The following is a 17873-nucleotide window of genomic DNA, read 5'->3' on the forward strand; positions in this document are numbered from 1 at the left end:
TATTACGGGTAATGGTTGCTAATGTAGGCTGTGCTGAGAAGTGTTGTGTATCTTGATATCTAATGAAGCTCTTTACGTTATGGTTCTAATGTGAATCTGGGAATCATCTGCAAACACTCTCTTACTTTGACCAAAGACCAAACTCTTCATGGGATACATGCCCTACAGTCTTACAAGCAAGACATATTATTTCTCTTTTAATATTGTTTTACATTTCCAAACAATATTTTAAAGTTCCCATATAAATTTGCTTTAATGTCAGTTATGAATTTTGTGGAACTTTGTGGAACTTTGTGTCTATTTTAATGGTAAATGTGTCAGAGATATTGCATCCTTGTATAGCACCAGCATCAGCTGTCTTGAGGCATAAAAACCAACAATCTTATCTTTCCTTTTCAAAGATGTTTTTCAATCACACCACAATAATGGGCTTGCGTTTGAACCCAGAAAGAGTTTACTGGTGAGAGTCAGAGCAAAGGGTTTAGCTTCTGACTATTTCAAAGAGGGCCCCAAATCACTTCAACAACATTTATTTTGGATCCAGAAGCATTTACACAGATATTTCTTTTTTTATCCCCTTTTTATTCCCAATTTGGAATGCCCAATTCCCACTACTTAGTAGGTCCCCGTGGTGGCGCAGTTACTCACCTCAATCCAGGTGGCGGAGGACAAGTCTCAGTTGCCTCCGCTTCTGAGACAGTCAATCTGTGCATCTTATCACATGGCTTGCTGTGCATGACACCACGGAGACTCACAGCATGTGGAGGCTCATGCTATTCTCCGCGATCCACGCACAACTTACCACGTGCCCCTTTGAAAGCGAGAACCACTAATTGCCACTAATTGCGACCACGAGGAGGTTACCCCATGTGACTCTACCCCTCCTAGGAACTGGGCCAATTTGGTTGCTTAGGAGATCTGGCTGGAGTCACCCAGCACGCCCTGGATTCAAACTCGTGACTCCAGGGGTGGTAGTCAGTGTCAATCCTCACTGAGCTACCCAGGCCCCCGCATTTACACATATAATAATGTTGTTTATAAAGAGCCAAAAGTAGTGCTATGATGCTAACTCTCAGTCACAGATCAAATGACAACAAATCATATGCATTTGCAGCCTATTTCAAAATCTCCCCAGCTTCAATGTGAACCATAGCTACAAGTATAAACAAAGTTATTTCAACATATACGGCCACTATTGTAAGATGTTGCATCTTTCTTATAGACAGGTTGATGATGAGGGGTCATCTGTACCTCTAGTCTGTAGTCCTGGCCCACAGATCTCCTGAGCTCCAGGAGTGTCCTGCCGAATGGTCCAAGGCACCAACTGACATCTACGCCACTTGTGAGTTTTCCACCTATGGCACAGAGAGACAAAGTATTGTACAGTGGGGTCCCCACTGAAATTCTGAATCCCCATTCCATCAGATTAAAAAAAAAAACAACATCCCCCCTGATCGGACTGCGAAATAACTTTACCTATTGGCCACCCCCACAAAGATCTCAGACAAGTACCAGCCTTGTTTACCTGTAGCCTGGACAAAAAGATGAGGCATCACATTCCTTTTCCTGGAAGAGCACTTCTGGGCAGTCCTGGCCCCCATTGGCCGGAAGCTGAACAATGATGCGTTTCCTGGATTGTTTCTTTATGATGGCACCTCCTTGATTTACACAAGAAGATATATCACGTATAAATGCAGAAAAGCTCATAAAGAAATTGTTATCACTCATAAATCTAATCAGTACATTAGCCTGATTATGTTGCATTTAACAAGGCCTTAAAATGTGCAAAAATGGCAGTACATCCAAGCTACCATATGCTTTGTGTTTTAATGACTTTAATATTAAGTGCTATTCAGAAATGAAATTATGATAATGAGGCTACAATGGTCAGCTTTTTTAAAACTTGATTAAGCGATTCATCCTCTCATTGAACTTCAATACTAGGCAAAGGCATTTATAAATATGTGTCTCGTTGTTGATTATTTATTATCTTTTTATAGCATAGGTAGAGGTACAAATTGAGAGGGTAGTTCCCTTTGTAAAAATAACAGATAGTCCAATCACAAACATACTGTACATTATTTAAATGCAATCAATGCCAACAACAAAGAAGAAAAACAAATAAACAACTGAGAGTGTAGGATAAAAACAAAATTGAAAAAAGGACCTCTCCAGCAGATGTTTATTGAGAGGCATTAAGCCAATATTTCCTACAAAACAACACTCAAGTGTGACATTCACAGGAAAAAAAAAAAAAACAAACAAAAAAAAAAACATTATATTAACCAGAAATAGCAATGCAGCACAAGTATGTCTTATATAACAAATTGCTCAGATATTGGCTGCTTATTATAATATTTGCTCTGGTTTGGACAGATGGGGTTGCCAGGCAACAATACTTCTTTATAGTGTTGATAGAGAGCCACTGTGGGAACAAAGACTGTTTTTAACACTTCTGATGGAATGCTGAGAAAGCAGCAAATAATAATTTATGTGATGCACTTTAACCAAAAATCGTTTATTGATGTTGATTTAAGATAAATTCAGCACACAGATATAAATGTTATACATGTACCTGTGAATTATATACTTTCCCATTTATCTTCAGTTCAAGAGAAACCTAGAGAAAATACCTTATATATATACAGGTGCATCTCAATAAATTAGAATGTCGTGGAAAAGTTCATTTATTTCAGTAATTCAACTCAAATTGTGAAACTCGTGTATTAAATAAATTCAATGCACACAGACTGAAGTAGTTTAAGTCTTTGGTTCTTTTAATTGTGATGATTTTGGCTCACATTTAACAAAAACCCACCAATTCACTATCTCAAAAAATTAGAATATGGTGACATGCCAATCAGCTAATCAACTCAAAACACCTGCAAAGTTTTCCTGAGCCTTCAAAATGGTCTCTCAGTTTGGTTCACTAGGCTACACAATCATGGGGAAGACTGCTGATCTGACAGTTGTCCAGAAGACAATCATTGACACCCTTCACAAGGAGGGTAAGCCACAAACATTCATTGCCAAAGAAGCTGGCTGTTCACAGAGTGCTGTATCCAAGCATGTTAACAGAAAGTTGAGTGGAAGGAAAAAATGTGGAAGAAAAAGATGCACAACCAACCGAGAGAACCGCAGCCTTATGATTGTCAAGCAAAATCGATTCAAGAATTTGGGTGAACTTCACAAGGAATGGACTGAGGCTGGGGTCAAGGCATCAAGAGCCACCACACACAGATGTGTCAAGGAATTTGGCTACAGTTGTCGTATTCCTCTTGTTAAGCCACTCCTGAAACACAGACAACGTCAGAGGTGTCTTACCTGGGCTAAGGAGAAGAACTGGACTGTTGCCCAGTGTTCCAAAGTCCTCTTTTCAGATGAGAGCAAGTTTTGAATTTCATTTGGAAACCAAGGTCCTAGAGTCTGGAGGAAGGGTGGAGAAGCTCATAGCCCAAGTTGCTTGAAGTCCAGTGTTAAGTTTCCACAGTCTGTGATGATTTGAGGTGCAATGTCATCTGCTGGTGTTGGTCCATTGTGTTTTTTGAAAACCAAAGTCACTGCACCCGTTTACCAAGACATTTTAGAGCACTTCAGGCTTCCTTCTGCTGACCAGCTTTTTAAAGATGCTGATTTCATTTTCCAGCAGGATTTGGCACCTGCCCACACTGCCAAAAGCACCAAAAGTTGGTTAAATGACCATGGTGTTGGTGTGCTTGACTGGCCAGCAAACTCACCAGACCTGAACCCCATAGAGAATCTATGGGGTATTGTCAAGAGGAAAATGAGAAACAAGAGACCAAAAAATGCAGATGAGCTGAAGGCCACTGTCAAAGAAACCTGGGCTTCCATACCACCTCAGCAGTGCCACAAACTGATCACCTCCATGCCACGCCAAATTGAGGCAGTAATTAAAGCAAAAGGAGCCCCTATCAAGTACTGAGTACATATACAGTAAATGAACATACTTTCCAGAAGGCCAACAATTCACTAAAAATGTTTTTTTTATTGGTCTTATGATGTATTCTAATTTTTTGAGATAGTGAATTGGTGGGTTTTTGTTAAATGTGAGCCAAAATCATCACAATTAAAAGAACCAAAGACTTAAACTACTTCAGTCTGTGTGCATTGAATTTATTTAATACACGAGTTTCACAATTTGAGTTGAATTACTGAAATAAATGAACTTTTCCACGACATTCTAATTTATTGAGATGCACCTGTATATATATATATATATATTTTTTTTTTAATTTTAATTTTTTTAACTGTGTGTTAAAAAGCAGAACAGCACCTGTCTGGCATGAGGAGGGGCAAGGTGTCCAATCACTGTACGGAGTGATGATGCAGTCTCTCTTACAGGGCAGAAGACATGGTCTCACTGTCTCTGGACGCAGGCTCTCTGGACACCTATATAAACACATTAAACAGGATGGAGATGTTCACACTAACCAGGACTGCATTTCTCAAAAGCATCGTAAGCCTAAGTAGATCATAGGAACCATTAGCGCAAAAAGTTTAAACAATCAACTTAAGCTTGCGATGCTTTTGGGAAACACAGACCTGGACAATGAAATCACCAAACATAGCATGCCATCATTGTGAATATATGTACCGGTAAATGAGTAGTTGGCATGAAATACTTTTGGGAAGTAGACATTTCCACCATTGTGCAATGCTATTTTTTACATTGTTCTTCAATGTAAACGTGCTAGACAGACGTCTTTGGACGTCTTTTCAGTGTTTCGCACAGGGGAAATAAAACATTTTGGATGCCGTGTCAGGTAAAAAAGTATGTCAACTTTTAAAAGCACATCTTGAGACACCTATATTTTGTTATATGCGTAGCTTTTTTTAGGGAAAGAATGAGTTTGGTCTGGACAGTCCCTTAGTATAGCGCAAAATCATCCAAGTTACAATTTCATTGTTCTTGATACACTGTACTCTGAACACATGATAATAAAGCATTGACTTCTTTTAAGACATATACTATAAGTGTAAACTGCATAATGTAAATAAATGAGTTCAGTCTCAACAAACATTTTTGTTATACTTGTGCTTTTGAATATACTGTATGACACTTTCTTCTCCTTTCTGTTCCTATCTCTGTGTCATTCCAATTTTCCTGTTCTTTCACACACAGTCCCAGCACCATTGCGATCAGCATGCAGCTCGCGTGTGCAAATCTGCATCTGTACGTGAATGTGCAGATCAGTGGGTAAAGCCCAGCACATGAATAATCCTGGGAAGAAAGCAATGGCTCATTTCCATTGCCAGCATGGTGTCCCTGAGCTAGACACTCTGTTTCCACAGCCACTAACAGAATAATGCAGCTATTAAACTGAATAAATAAACAGATAATTTATTTTCCCAGTAGACACCTTCAGGGGGAGACCAGACCTAGATACTTAAAACTACCAGCTGAGAGCTCATCTACTTACAGTCGTGATCTGTCAATAAAGATCATGCGCCGGACTGAGGGATGGAGCTTTATAAAACATAATAGATAATATGCTTCAATATCTATTCCAACAAAGGGTAATAAAAGTTTCTGGACTGTCTGTGACCCGCTTGAGGACAACGAAAGCACATGTAAAGGCATTGTTAAGGATGGGCAATGAACAGATGTAATTATTTAAATATGTATGAAGATCTAATTGTACCTTAAAACCATGTTTAATGGTTAGGGAAAATTGAACCAATTAGTAAGCTCATTGTAACATCTTGTGAAGATGAGTGCATATCTAAATATAAAATACAGTTAGACAGAATAAAATATCTTCTTTCAGCAAGCAGCTCAATATACTACATTATGTTGATTTTTATTTTTTATTTGTACAAAAATGCACACACACACACACACACACACACACATGCATGCACACACAAATAATTATCTGCAATGAAATAACATTTTTTATTCACTTTTTGTATGTTGTTTAGTGAATTCCAAAGAAAGAAACACATTAATAGAAACTTACTTTTTAGGTGGCACCTGGCCTACATTGACCCGGACACAGATAACTTTCCGTGTCTGCATCCCTACCGAGCAGAACTCCTCATTAGTGCCGACTCCTGCTCCGCTGCGGCTGAGCGAGCTGTTGGCAGGAGGAACGGAGGTATCCTCTATGCACTGACCCCAGGGTCCCGTTTGCCAGTGGTACACAGTGCAGGGATGATCATTACAGTTACGCACCTCCTGCAAGGCACTGCTGTTTGGGCACTGACCCCCACCTAGGAGATAAAAGAGTTATGAAAGTGTTAGAATTATGGGTAATTTATAAACCCAAACTCAAACCATTGTGGAATAAAAGCTGTTGTCCTGGTATTTGACCATCCTCTACATCATTTAAGGGCTAACCAACCCAACCCAACCCAAACCAAACAAAACTAAACTAAAATGTACTCGAGGATTTGTGTCAAACGTCCACCTTAATCTTAAATATACACTCATTGACCACTTTATTAGGTACACATGTACACCTACTTATTCATGAGATTATCTAATCAACCAGTCATGTGGCAGCAGTGAAATCCATAAAATCATGCAGATATGGGTCAGGAGCTTCAGTTAATGTCCACAACAACCATCAGACAACAGTAGAAGACACCGCCAGGTTCCAATTTTGTCAGCCAAGCACAGAAATCTAAAGCTGCAGTGAGCACAGGCTTACCAAAACTGGACAGTTCAAGACTGGAAAAAATAGCCTGGTCTGATGAATCTCAATTTCTGCTGAAGTATAAACATGGTAGGCCCACTACAGCCTCAGCTTTCTGTTCTTGGACAGAAGTGGAACCCGACATGGCCTTCTGCTGTTGTAGCCCATCCGCCTCAAGGTTCGACAAGTTATGCATTCTGAGATGCTATTCTGCTCTCTACAGTTATACAGAGGAGTTATCTCAGTTACCGTAGCCTTTCTGTCAGCTCGACCCAGTATGGACATTTTCCGTTGACCTCTCTCATCAACAAGGCTTTCCATCCGCAGAACTGCCGCTGTTCAGTAGTTACAGAAATACTCAAACCAGCCCATCTGGCACCAACAATCATGCCATGGTCGAAATCACTAGCTGGGTTTCCATCCAACTATTTTTATGCGCATTTGAAATTGCGCATGAGAAATCCTGAATGGAAACACTTGATATGCAAATAAACTTTCAAAATTCGCATATAATTTAATGCGCTAGGAGGAGGTGGATTTTCTAGAGCTTTACATTAGTTAATATGCACATTAAGGTGATGGGAACAGTTTATTTGCAAAACGATGACGTGTTTTGATCATTCGTGCATGTGTTAGGAGCATGCCATAACTTGATGTTACAGGCCAAATGAAAGATAAAACCTTGGCACACAATTCTTTGAACATAGCCCTTGTCATTTGGAAGTGTTTAGCCCACAGCTGCACATCAAAGTGGGTCCTCACAATCCGCCAGAACAGAGTGAGCACTCCCAAGTATGCGAAGACTGGCGGCGTGTGGGAACAGCAGTGATTTCAGCCCCATTATATCAAATATAACACTTATTCTGCGGTGTCTTGTGGATGCATTTAATAAAATTAGATTCTTGTTCAAATCTTGCAAATAAAACACTCCCCGAAGCAGGGAGGTCATTCAGCTGCTCCATCATGATGAGGCGGCTCCCTCATGATAATGCACATTGCGTAGTGGATGGAAACACGCAATAATTTGTATTTTCTTAAGTCAAATTTTTAGAAATGCACTTAAAAAATGCTAAACATTTAGATGGAAACGCAGCTGCTGAGATCACATTTTTTCCACATTCTGATGGTTGATGTGAACATTTACTGAAGCTCCTGACCCGTATATGCATGATTTTATGCATTGCACTGCTGCCACCGATTGGCTGATTAGATAATCACATAAATAAGTAGGTGTACAGGTGAACCTAATTAAGTGGTCTCTGAGTGTATATAGTCTAGGTAATATAGGGAGTCAGTCTATAATTTACTGAACTGTACTAAACTAAGCTAAACTAAACTAAACTAAACTGTGAAATACTAAAGTAAACTGTACTCAAATATTTGTGCCAAATTCCATCTAAATCTCATTGTAGAATTTTATGAAAACATATAGAGATATTAAACAAAATGATTAATTTCAGACAACACACAGATGACAGTAAATGGTTCAAATTGGGCCTATTCATCATGGCAGTGCTCACACACACACACACACACACACACACACACAATCATGATGTACATTTTATAACTTATGATTCATTCCACAGAGACAGCATATGATCTAATGTCAGACTGTAGTATGGAGGTATGATATTGGACCAACTTTGCTCAGAAAAATTTGGATTATAATATCAACTACAGGGTGATAATCTGGAACATCCCTCCACAAAAATATCCCTCTTTCCTAATAACTATTATTGTTACATTTTGCTTTTGTTGTCTGGTCATCTGTTATTTTTCATATATACTGAAGATAGATATTTACACATACATGCTCTCAATGAGAATAAAAACATGTACAAAAGTGGTATTGTGGCTATTTTTTTATTTAAAAAGCTGACCCTGTGAGCAGCTCACATGGACTTGATGAAATATGAGCAGTGTTAAATGTATGAGGTTACTGTGACCGTGACTGTTAAGATTTGAGCTGTGACACTACAGGAACCCACATTTATTGCTTAGTTTTCATTAGAAACCACAGTGAGACAAAGCAACAGAATCCCTATGGACTAGTCAGATATTATCTCAATAGTGTGCACAGACAACAATACAACAACCAAAGAAAAAATGTTAAACCAGTGAATGAGAAAAACTGATGTTTTCAGCAGCGCTCCTTGTTCAAGAGCATCTGAAACAATGAATAATTGGCGTTTCCTATGTAGCAATGCAGAACAAAGTACTTCAGTACCTCATTTATTAAAAAAAGGTTATCGACTACTACCACACACTTCATTAGACATGTGAGAATTATTAGAAAACACTTACTGCAAGCTGTTAGGCAGAGCCACCATAACGGCCACAAAAGAGAATAAAACAAACTTCACAGTTTCAAAAGGGTAGTTGTTTAACTTCCCAAACTTCTCATACTATTGCATTACAGAGAAGTGCATTAGCACAGCTTCAAAAAGCTGCACCAGAATCACATTGTTTTAAATGGGGATTATCACTCCCTCGGGTTATTTATTGACCTGTGGCTCAGATGAAGACTAATCCTTAGTACAATTACAAAATGAGTCTGTGCATAGCTCTGAGTAATTGCATGCTCTTCACCCAACTCTGCACCATTAAGGGCTGCAGGTCATATTGTACCTCAACCCATCCACAGTCAGTTTTGAATTAATCTTCTCTTGGTGTTGGACGCAATGGTGCCTGCATGACATACTCAAGAAATTGTTGGTTCTGAAATTGTCAAGCTCTCCACTGAAAAAGTGAAAATATTCCAAGTGTTAAAATAAAATTATATATAAAAAATAAATAAATAAATATAGTAATAAGTAATATTTAACATTTTATTCAAATTGTATCCTAATGGTACACACTCGGGTTGGAATAAGTGACATCTAAGGCCTCTTTGGAGAGAAGGGAGGGCCATCCACAGTTCAAGCAATGAGTCTGTGGATACACTGTGGTGATATTTAAAGACCCCATGAAATCGCACGAGGAGTGCAGTTTTCTTATTTCCTTTTGAAACAGTTAGTTTGGATGGGACATATTGTAGGGTTTGCCACTTTTTTTCTTTTTTTAATAGCCAAAAGGCTTTAGTTACCTTTCATCACAGCCAGGAACCATAATTTGCTACTTGCTTGTCAGCTGAAGGTGGTATCAGGAAGGAGGGCCATTCTCATTCTAGAGAGAATTTGATTGGACAAAAATCTGAAGTGCAAGATGAGTCATCAATATTTTGTTATCTGTTTTCCCAAAATATTTTTATTTTTATTTTTTTTAAATGTGTATGTCAGCTAAAGGTTAATTTTGTCAACTTGTAGTAGTACACGAGCATACAGATGACTTCAAAACAAATTTCCTAAAAAAAAAATTGAGTTCTGTCAAAACTGCTGCAAACGTAATTGCTACAAATTTGTAACAAATTCACCACTCATTATTTTCATGTGCAAATGAGCTTTGCAGCAAACTCATTAATGTCTGGGTTTCAATCTACGCATTTTTATGCACATTTTGGGATATTGCATAAAAAACGCTGGATGGAAACACCAAGATGCAAATAAACTCTCCAAAATGCGCATCGAAAATGTATGCGCTTGCTTGAGGTGGATAAATTTTTTTCAGTAAGAAGAAATGCACATAAACTGTGATGGAAACACATTTGCCGAAAAACTCCTATTGACTTTATTAGGTATACAAGATGTGCATCAAAAAAGCCATGTGACTGAATAATTCATTCATAACTGGACTAACTAGCGGACAAATCATTGCATGTGAAATGTTGCTGTGGTCATCCTGAAATGACGTTGTCCTGAAAATCCAAAGCTTGTATACAGTTTATAGAGAAAAATAAGTAGAATACAAACTTGAACTGTGCCAAAGAGAAGGTTTACTGACACTACTGACAATATCCTATAGATCTGCACGACAGAGGTAAGGAAGGAGGAACGCACATGCGTAGTGCACCCAGAGCTGTGTGACCTGCTGTCACTTCCAGACAAAGTTCTTTAAGTGTTTTTGTCTGTGTGCTCTAAACTGCAAGTATTTTATTAATAAAAGAGTCACAGAGGCAACACTTTCTACGGATGTTACGATTTAGTTCTTTTGAACACATGGAATGGAAACGTCATGGTTACTTGTGTAACCTCCATTCCCTGATGGAGGGAACGATACGTTGTGTCGATGTAGTGACACTAGGGGTCTTTGATAAAAAGCCAATGAAAATTGGCGAGTGGTATTTGCATGCCACTCCCCCGGACATATGGGTATAAAAGGAGCTGGTATGCAACCACTCATTCAGGTTTTATGCTGAGGAGCCGAGACAAGGTCCGGCCATTTCAGCGGGTAGTTCAGCATTGTGGCAGGAGGGACACAACATCTCATTCCCTCCATCAGGGAATGGAGGTTACACAAGTAACCATGACGCTCCCCATCTTTCACTCACTCGATGTTGTGTCAATGTAGTGACACTAGGGGTCCCTATACGAAATGCCACAACTGGCTGAACTGTGTTACGTGAACTGGCGGTGTGTGGCGGGCAGACCACTGTGTGCCTTATAGCCAGCACACCAGGTCGACATGTAACCTCCCCCAACATAGTTATGAGTGTCAAACGGCCCTTTGGTGACAAGTCGACTACCCAAAAGATAGAGACAGGCCTCTTTCCCCCTTCTCTTTTTCCACTCCCTAAAAAAGAAGGGGGATTATCTGACTGGGCCACCAGGTCTAGTCGGGGGGTGTCCCTCCCAAGGGGAGGACACCGCAGAGACCACACCTCGCCCAAAGAGAGGGGGGGACATTTAAATGGAAAAATACGTCACATGGTCTTTCCGACCATGTGGAGAGTCTTCAAGGTAGATCCTACCCAACGGGGGAGGAGTTACTACAAACATGGAGACTGGGGCAGAGGGGCTCTGCCCAAGGAAGACGCAGTTTGCCAACAGGGAAACAAATTAGTGGAAGATATACATCGCATGGGGTTATCCTTACAGGGAACCGCCACATGCGGAGCACCTATCCCAGAACAGGACTCTTAGTTAGCACATGTACTGGTCTCTCTGAAAACTCGACTGCCACAGGGCTTGGAGGAAGTCACATCCCGGCAACCTCAATAATACAGCGGATGTGCTGTCACGGCTGGTTACCCTCAGGGGAAAGTGGAGACTCCACCCTCAGGTGGTCCAGCTGATTTGGAGTCGATTCAGACGGGCACAGATGGACCTTTTCGCCTCCCAAGAATCCTCCCACTGGACAGCCTCCCTTCCAACCTCTCCTGCAGGAAGGAAAGCACTGATCCGACTGCGCATCTCTAGGGGTCTTCCCGTCGGGAAGAACACCACTTAGCGAACAGATGCCACTTAAAGGCATACAGGTGCCTTGTAAAGGGGGCCCTAGCCTGAGTGATCGTGTCTACCACCGCGGGTGGTAGACTGCTTAGGTCTTCCGCGTCCCATCCAGGGGCCCCGTCCCATAGAAAGAAGGTCCTTCCTCAGGGGAATTCGTGCGTGCGTGTACCATTGCCATGTTTTCTGTCTGAACTAACACGTGCTTGCCCTGGATCAACGGCTGAAACCTCTGCAGGGCAAGCAGAATTGCCAACAACTCGAGGCAGTTGATGTGCCAATGCAGTCACGGGCCCGTCGCAAATAGCGCCCCAGCCCGTTTTGGAGCCGTTTTGACCATGACGCGCCTGGAGACCAGTTCTAGGGGAACACCTGCCCGTAGAAACGAGAGGTCGGTCCAAGGGCTGAAAAGATGGTGACAGACCGGCGTGATGACCACGCGATGTGTCCCGTGGTGCCATGCCCATCTCGGGACTGGAATCTGAAGCCAGTGCTGAAGCAGTCTCATATGCATCAACCCGAGTGGGGTGGCTACCGCTGAGGATACCATATGCCCCAGGAGCCTCTGAAAAAGTTTCAGTGGAACTGCTGTTTTCTGTTTGAACGCCTTCAAACAGGGCAGCACCGACTGGGCATGCTCGTTCATGAGGCGCGCTGTCAAAGAGACCAGCTCCAAACCGAGGAAAGCGATGCTCTGAACCGGGAGGAGCTTGCTCTTTTCCCAGTTGACCTGAAGCCCTAGTCGGCTGAGGTGTGAGAGCACCAAGTCCCTGTGTGCGCACAACATATCCCTAGAGTGAGCTAGGATTAGCCAGTCATCGAGATTGAGAATGCGAATGCCCACCTCCCTTAACGGGGCAAGGGCTGCCTCTGTGACCTTCGTGAAGATGCGAGGAGACAGGGACAGGCCGAAAGGGAGGACCTTGTACTGATACACCTGACCCTCGAATGCAAACCGCAGGAAGGGTCTGTGTCGAGGAAGGATCGAGACGTGGAAGTACGCGTCCTTCAGGTCTACCGCCGCGAACCAATCTTGATGCCGGACACTCGCCAGAATGAGTTTTTGCGTCAGTATCTTGAACAGGAGTCCTTGTAAGGCCCGATTCAGTACTCGCAGGTCCAAGATTGGCCGCAACCCACCGCCTTTTTTCGGTACGATGAAGTAGGGGCTGTAAAACCCCTTCTTCATCTCGGCCGGAGGGACAGGCCCTTCCATAGGAGGGTAGCGATCTCCGTGTGCAAGGTAGCATCATTTTTGTCCTTGACCAAGGTGAAGTGGATACCGCTGAACCTGGGCGGGCGCTGGTGAACTGAATCGCGTAGCCGAGTCGGACGGTCCGGATCAGCCATCGTGACGGATTGGAAAGCGCAAGCCACGCATCCAAGTTCCGCGCAAGGGGGACCAAGGGGATAACATCGTCTGACGTACCGGCAGGTAGGGCCTCGCGGCGGGGCGGAGCTCGAGGTGCCACACCATGTCGTGGCTGTGCTAAGTCTAGGGACATCGAAGCACTTACCTGGCTCCTTGAGACCACCCCCGAAACAGCCTGGGACGGGGGAGGAAGAGGCCTGTCCTCGTAACCCGTGGAGACTGCCATATCGGGGGCGACTGTGTGCCACAGCTGGGCTCTCAGGGGTGGGAAGACCACCGCTGGAGCGCCAATTCTGCAAGGAAAAACCCTTGGACAGTAGTCGTGATGACGAATGTGCACACCGGTTATGTGACCCAGGGAGGAAGGAAACCGCTCTTTTGCTGAACTGTTGGATACCACAGCCACTTGGGCATGTGGCGAAATCAAACAAAAAGGCAACAAAAGATTTTCCACCCAGCCCTCCACCGGGGGATGGAGTGGTCTTCTTACCAGCTCCAGGTGAGTGGGTTTCATCGTCCCTGGGTTGCCCGTCTCAGGGGCGCTTTGACAACCTCCGTGGGTGCTTAGCGGCCGACTGTGAGACGGGTGACGTCTGCTTCCTGCGGTGGGCTCCACGCCGGGGCCGGGCCGAAGGGGCGGGCTGCGGTGCAGCCGGTGCAGTCACCATAGTGGGACGCCCTTGGCGACGAGCAGACGGTGTGCGGGATCTCAAGCTGCGACGAGGCAGAATATTCCGGATAGCCTCCATCTGCTGCTTCACTGCCGAGAACTGCTGGGCAAAGTCCTCAACGGTGTCGCCGAATGGGCCAGCCTGGGAAATGGGGGCAACAAGGAACCGTGTCTTGTCGGCCTCACCCATCTCGACCAGGTTGAGCCAATGTTGGCGCTCCTGGACCACTAATGTGGCCATCGTCCGCCCGAGAGACCGCGCCATGACCTTCGTCGCTCGGAGAGCGAGGTCGGTCGCCGAGCGCAGTTCCTGTATCCAATCTGGGGCAGAACTACCCTCGTGCAGTTCTTTCAATGCCTTGGCTTGGTGCACCTTCCGGAGAGCCATGGCGTGCAGGGCAGAGGCGGCTTGTCCAGCAGCGCTGTAGGCTTTAGCCGTCAGGGATGACGTGAACCTGGACGGGAGCTCAGGGCGTCCGCGCCAGGTGGCGGCGTTCTGCGGGCATGGGTGCATCGCCGTATAGCCCCTGGCTGCCCCACCATCGAGGGTATTGAGGGCGAGGGAACTGCAGAATCGGGGCCAGGCAGTAAATGCCTCCCATGATTTCGTCAGCTCCTCGTGCGCTTCTGGGAAGAAAGGCAATGGAGTGGGGCGTGGCTGCTTTGAGCAGCGCTGCGAGCCCAGGAACCAATCATCGAGCCGCGAGGGTTCAGGGGAGAGCGGAGGGTTCCACTCTAACCCGACGCCCGTGGCCGCCCGGGAAATCATGTCTGTCATTTCTGCATCAGCCTGTGACTGGGCAATCGTCCCCGAGGGGGGGAGCCCAGCTGAGGTGACCGCAAGGTTGCCATGGTCATGTTCTCGCAGTGAGAACATGAACCATCCACGAACGCTGCCTCCGTGTGGGTCGCGCCCAGACACGAAAGACAGCAATCATGACCATCTGAAGTTGAGAGATAACGACCGCAACCAGGAATAGCACACAATCGGAAAGGCATCTTTAAAAAGACGCGTCTTTAAAAAGACGTTCCGTGTGTGCCGCTCTTTTAGAGAAATATACTCTTTTAGAGAAGTAAACTCTTTCAGAAAATATACTCCATACCATAACAGCTCCTTTTATACCCATATGTCCGGGGGAGTGGCATGCAAATACCACTCGCCAATTTTCATTGACCTTTCATCAAAGACCAGAGGTGTCTCGGGCTGACCCCTAGTGTCACTACATCAACAAAACTTCGAGTGAGTGACAGATAGGGAATGTGGCTTTATCTGCTCATTGTTTTTGCGATAATTTTTTTTTGTTGTTTTTTTTTTTTTTTCATAAATTTAATTTGCAGCTTGGACGGATTCACCACAGTGAAGAGCTGCAAACTTCTGGCAAACATTTGCAGCAAATTTCAAGCTAATTTGCTTGTGAAAATAATGAGTCGGAAAGTTTGTCAGACCACTAGATATTTTGTAAGGGTAGACATAGGCTTAAAATCACAAAACTTTCATTTTGATTTCATAATGTCAAATCTCCACTTAATTTCACACCTAGTTCAGGTCTTAGAGCCTATACTAACGAGGCAATGAGTTGAATTTTCCTACTGCTCCATGCTAATGTAACTCTCTTCATCACCTCACAGATGGCAAGCAGAGCTGTATCTACTGAACTTCATGCTACCGTCAGCACACACCTGCTTTCTCAGACGCTTGTCATCAATTTGGTGCACCGTCTCCTGAATCGTTTGACGGTTAATAATCTGAGCACCACAGCACGTAGCACAATCCGCCACAGGGCAAAACTCATTATTGCACATATGTGGCCACACATTCATGATAAAAAACTAACATAGAAAGCAACATCACTCCATAGAGGTATCAAACACACTACTTACAGGGGAGACTGGGATTAGTTGTCACATTTTTTTCTCAAGGCAGGGTAGGTTTATTTTTGAAAGTCAACATCTGTGCACATAACTTAAAGGGGTCATGACATGAGGAATTACATTTTTCCTTGAACTTTCAACATACAACATACTATAAATAAAACACACTGTAAGTTTCAGAACTTATAACTTCTTCCTCTGTGCAAAAAGAGCATTTACTGAAACCAGGCTGCAAAATGACTCCACTACTTCCTCCACATTGTGATGTCACAGTGGTATTCATTTGCATCTGACCGCCACCACAACAACATCTCAACGGCTACTTTACCTTATCACTTCTGTAGCCTGCTCAGTAGCGGTGAACAGTGAGATGGCATGGAGAGAGCAGGTCAGTCAAGTGCAGAGAGCCAATCATAACAGTGTTTACTGTGGCGTTTACTGTCAAATCTCAAAGGAGAAGCAGCACTAAAAAACAGAGCATTTCTGACAGAGGGTCAATAAGGGTGATCATGTTTTACAAATGTATGACTGTTTTTTGTAGAAAAAACCTATACTAATATTATTGAACCTCAAGGAACATATTAAAATAATTTTTAAAAAGCATGCCATGACCCCTTTAAAGTGTTATCAACAAAAAGCTACAAAAGTGTCCTTGTTATCGCCCAGTAAAAATAACTAACTAAATAAAAATATGCTGTTTGTTTAACACTAAAGCCCAAAGTATACTTTGATTTTGACGCCAACGCTCAGCAACTGCGTACAGTTGTACTTGCCTATCAAAGAATACTCCATTTGACAGTGCACGCATACACAGACTGTTGGCACATGCTTCGACTGCTGTAAGACACTGGACTATTTCTCTTCAGTAGTTTAGACCCATAAAGATGTCTTTATATTCCTTCAGACTTGTGTTATACAAATGCAGGTATCTTCTGACCTCCTCACACACGCACTCTTAACGTGCACATCTACTGTTGTTGTTTTTACCTACATCTCGTGTTATTTTTTACGTCTTCTAGCATTTCTTCGTGACAGCAACAGTTCAAATGTGAGTATTGCCACACTGTGGATCCACTAATTCATGCAAATAATCCCAAGAGCATGCGCATTCTGCACGTTCAAAAATGTGCGGTTAGAACTCTGCTGATGACGAGATTTGTGTCACACGTTCTGTTTGAGAATGCTCAGCTGAATTAATGCAGTAATTCAGTGAAATTAATTATAAAAAATAAAAACATGTTAAAAATGTAATCATGCTCCCTGACCACACCTATTCCGTAATAAGGATATGGAATGATAAAGAAATAAACTAATCAATATATTCAAAGTATGACTGCCTTGCCCTGAATAACCAAAACTCCACTTTCCATAACAAAATAGTATTATATCTGTATTTCAATCGGGTCAATTCTCTGAGGCCATCAGAGGCCATCAGATGACATACGGCGCTTCAGCTCTGCCTCTGCACTTTTAATATTTCCTTCCATTTGTTTATGAATGAGGCATACTGTATGATCCGGCCCCTAAGAACCGCCTTAAGTGCCTCCCAAGCCATGTCCACAGAGGATACTGAGGACCAGTTTGTCTCCATATAAACATTGATTTCAGTCTTTAACATTTGTTGGAAATCAGGATTTTGCAAAAGGGATACATTAAGGCGCCAACTATATGATTTCTTTTTCTCTATATGTGGCAACACCTCTAAACTCACCAGGGCGTGATCCGAGACTAAAATGTTTCCAATTGAGCAATCAACAACAGATGAAATTAGGGATTTGGATATAAAAAAAAATCTATTCTAAAATAAATCTTATGGACTGATGAAAAAAATGTATAGTCCCTACCAGATGGGTTCAAAAGTCTCCAAATATCTGTAAGACCAAGATTTTTACACATCCTGTGAAGCGTCAATGTTGTTCTAGGGGGCTTACACACTTTTGCTTCACTATGATCAAGGACTAAGTCCATCAAAA

General features: G+C 42.9%; 1 protein-coding gene across 1 annotated transcript in view; it reads right to left on the reverse strand.

Moving 5' to 3' along the window:
- Window positions 1–17873, reverse strand: part of LOC127420834 (thrombospondin type-1 domain-containing protein 7A-like) — a 228482-nt gene that overhangs the window by 54385 nt on the left and 156224 nt on the right. Inside the window, exons 8-11 of the mRNA XM_051663396.1 lie at window positions 5982–6234; window positions 4295–4410; window positions 1526–1658; window positions 1252–1355 (exon numbers count right to left, since the gene is read on the reverse strand). Of these exons, the coding sequence (XP_051519356.1) occupies window positions 1252–1355; window positions 1526–1658; window positions 4295–4410; window positions 5982–6234 (606 nt within the window). The remainder of the gene's footprint in view (window positions 1–1251; window positions 1356–1525; window positions 1659–4294; window positions 4411–5981; window positions 6235–17873) is intronic.

Source organism: Myxocyprinus asiaticus, chromosome 30, assembly GCF_019703515.2.
Source record: "Myxocyprinus asiaticus isolate MX2 ecotype Aquarium Trade chromosome 30, UBuf_Myxa_2, whole genome shotgun sequence".
Lineage (NCBI taxonomy): Eukaryota > Metazoa > Chordata > Actinopteri > Cypriniformes > Catostomidae > Myxocyprinus > Myxocyprinus asiaticus.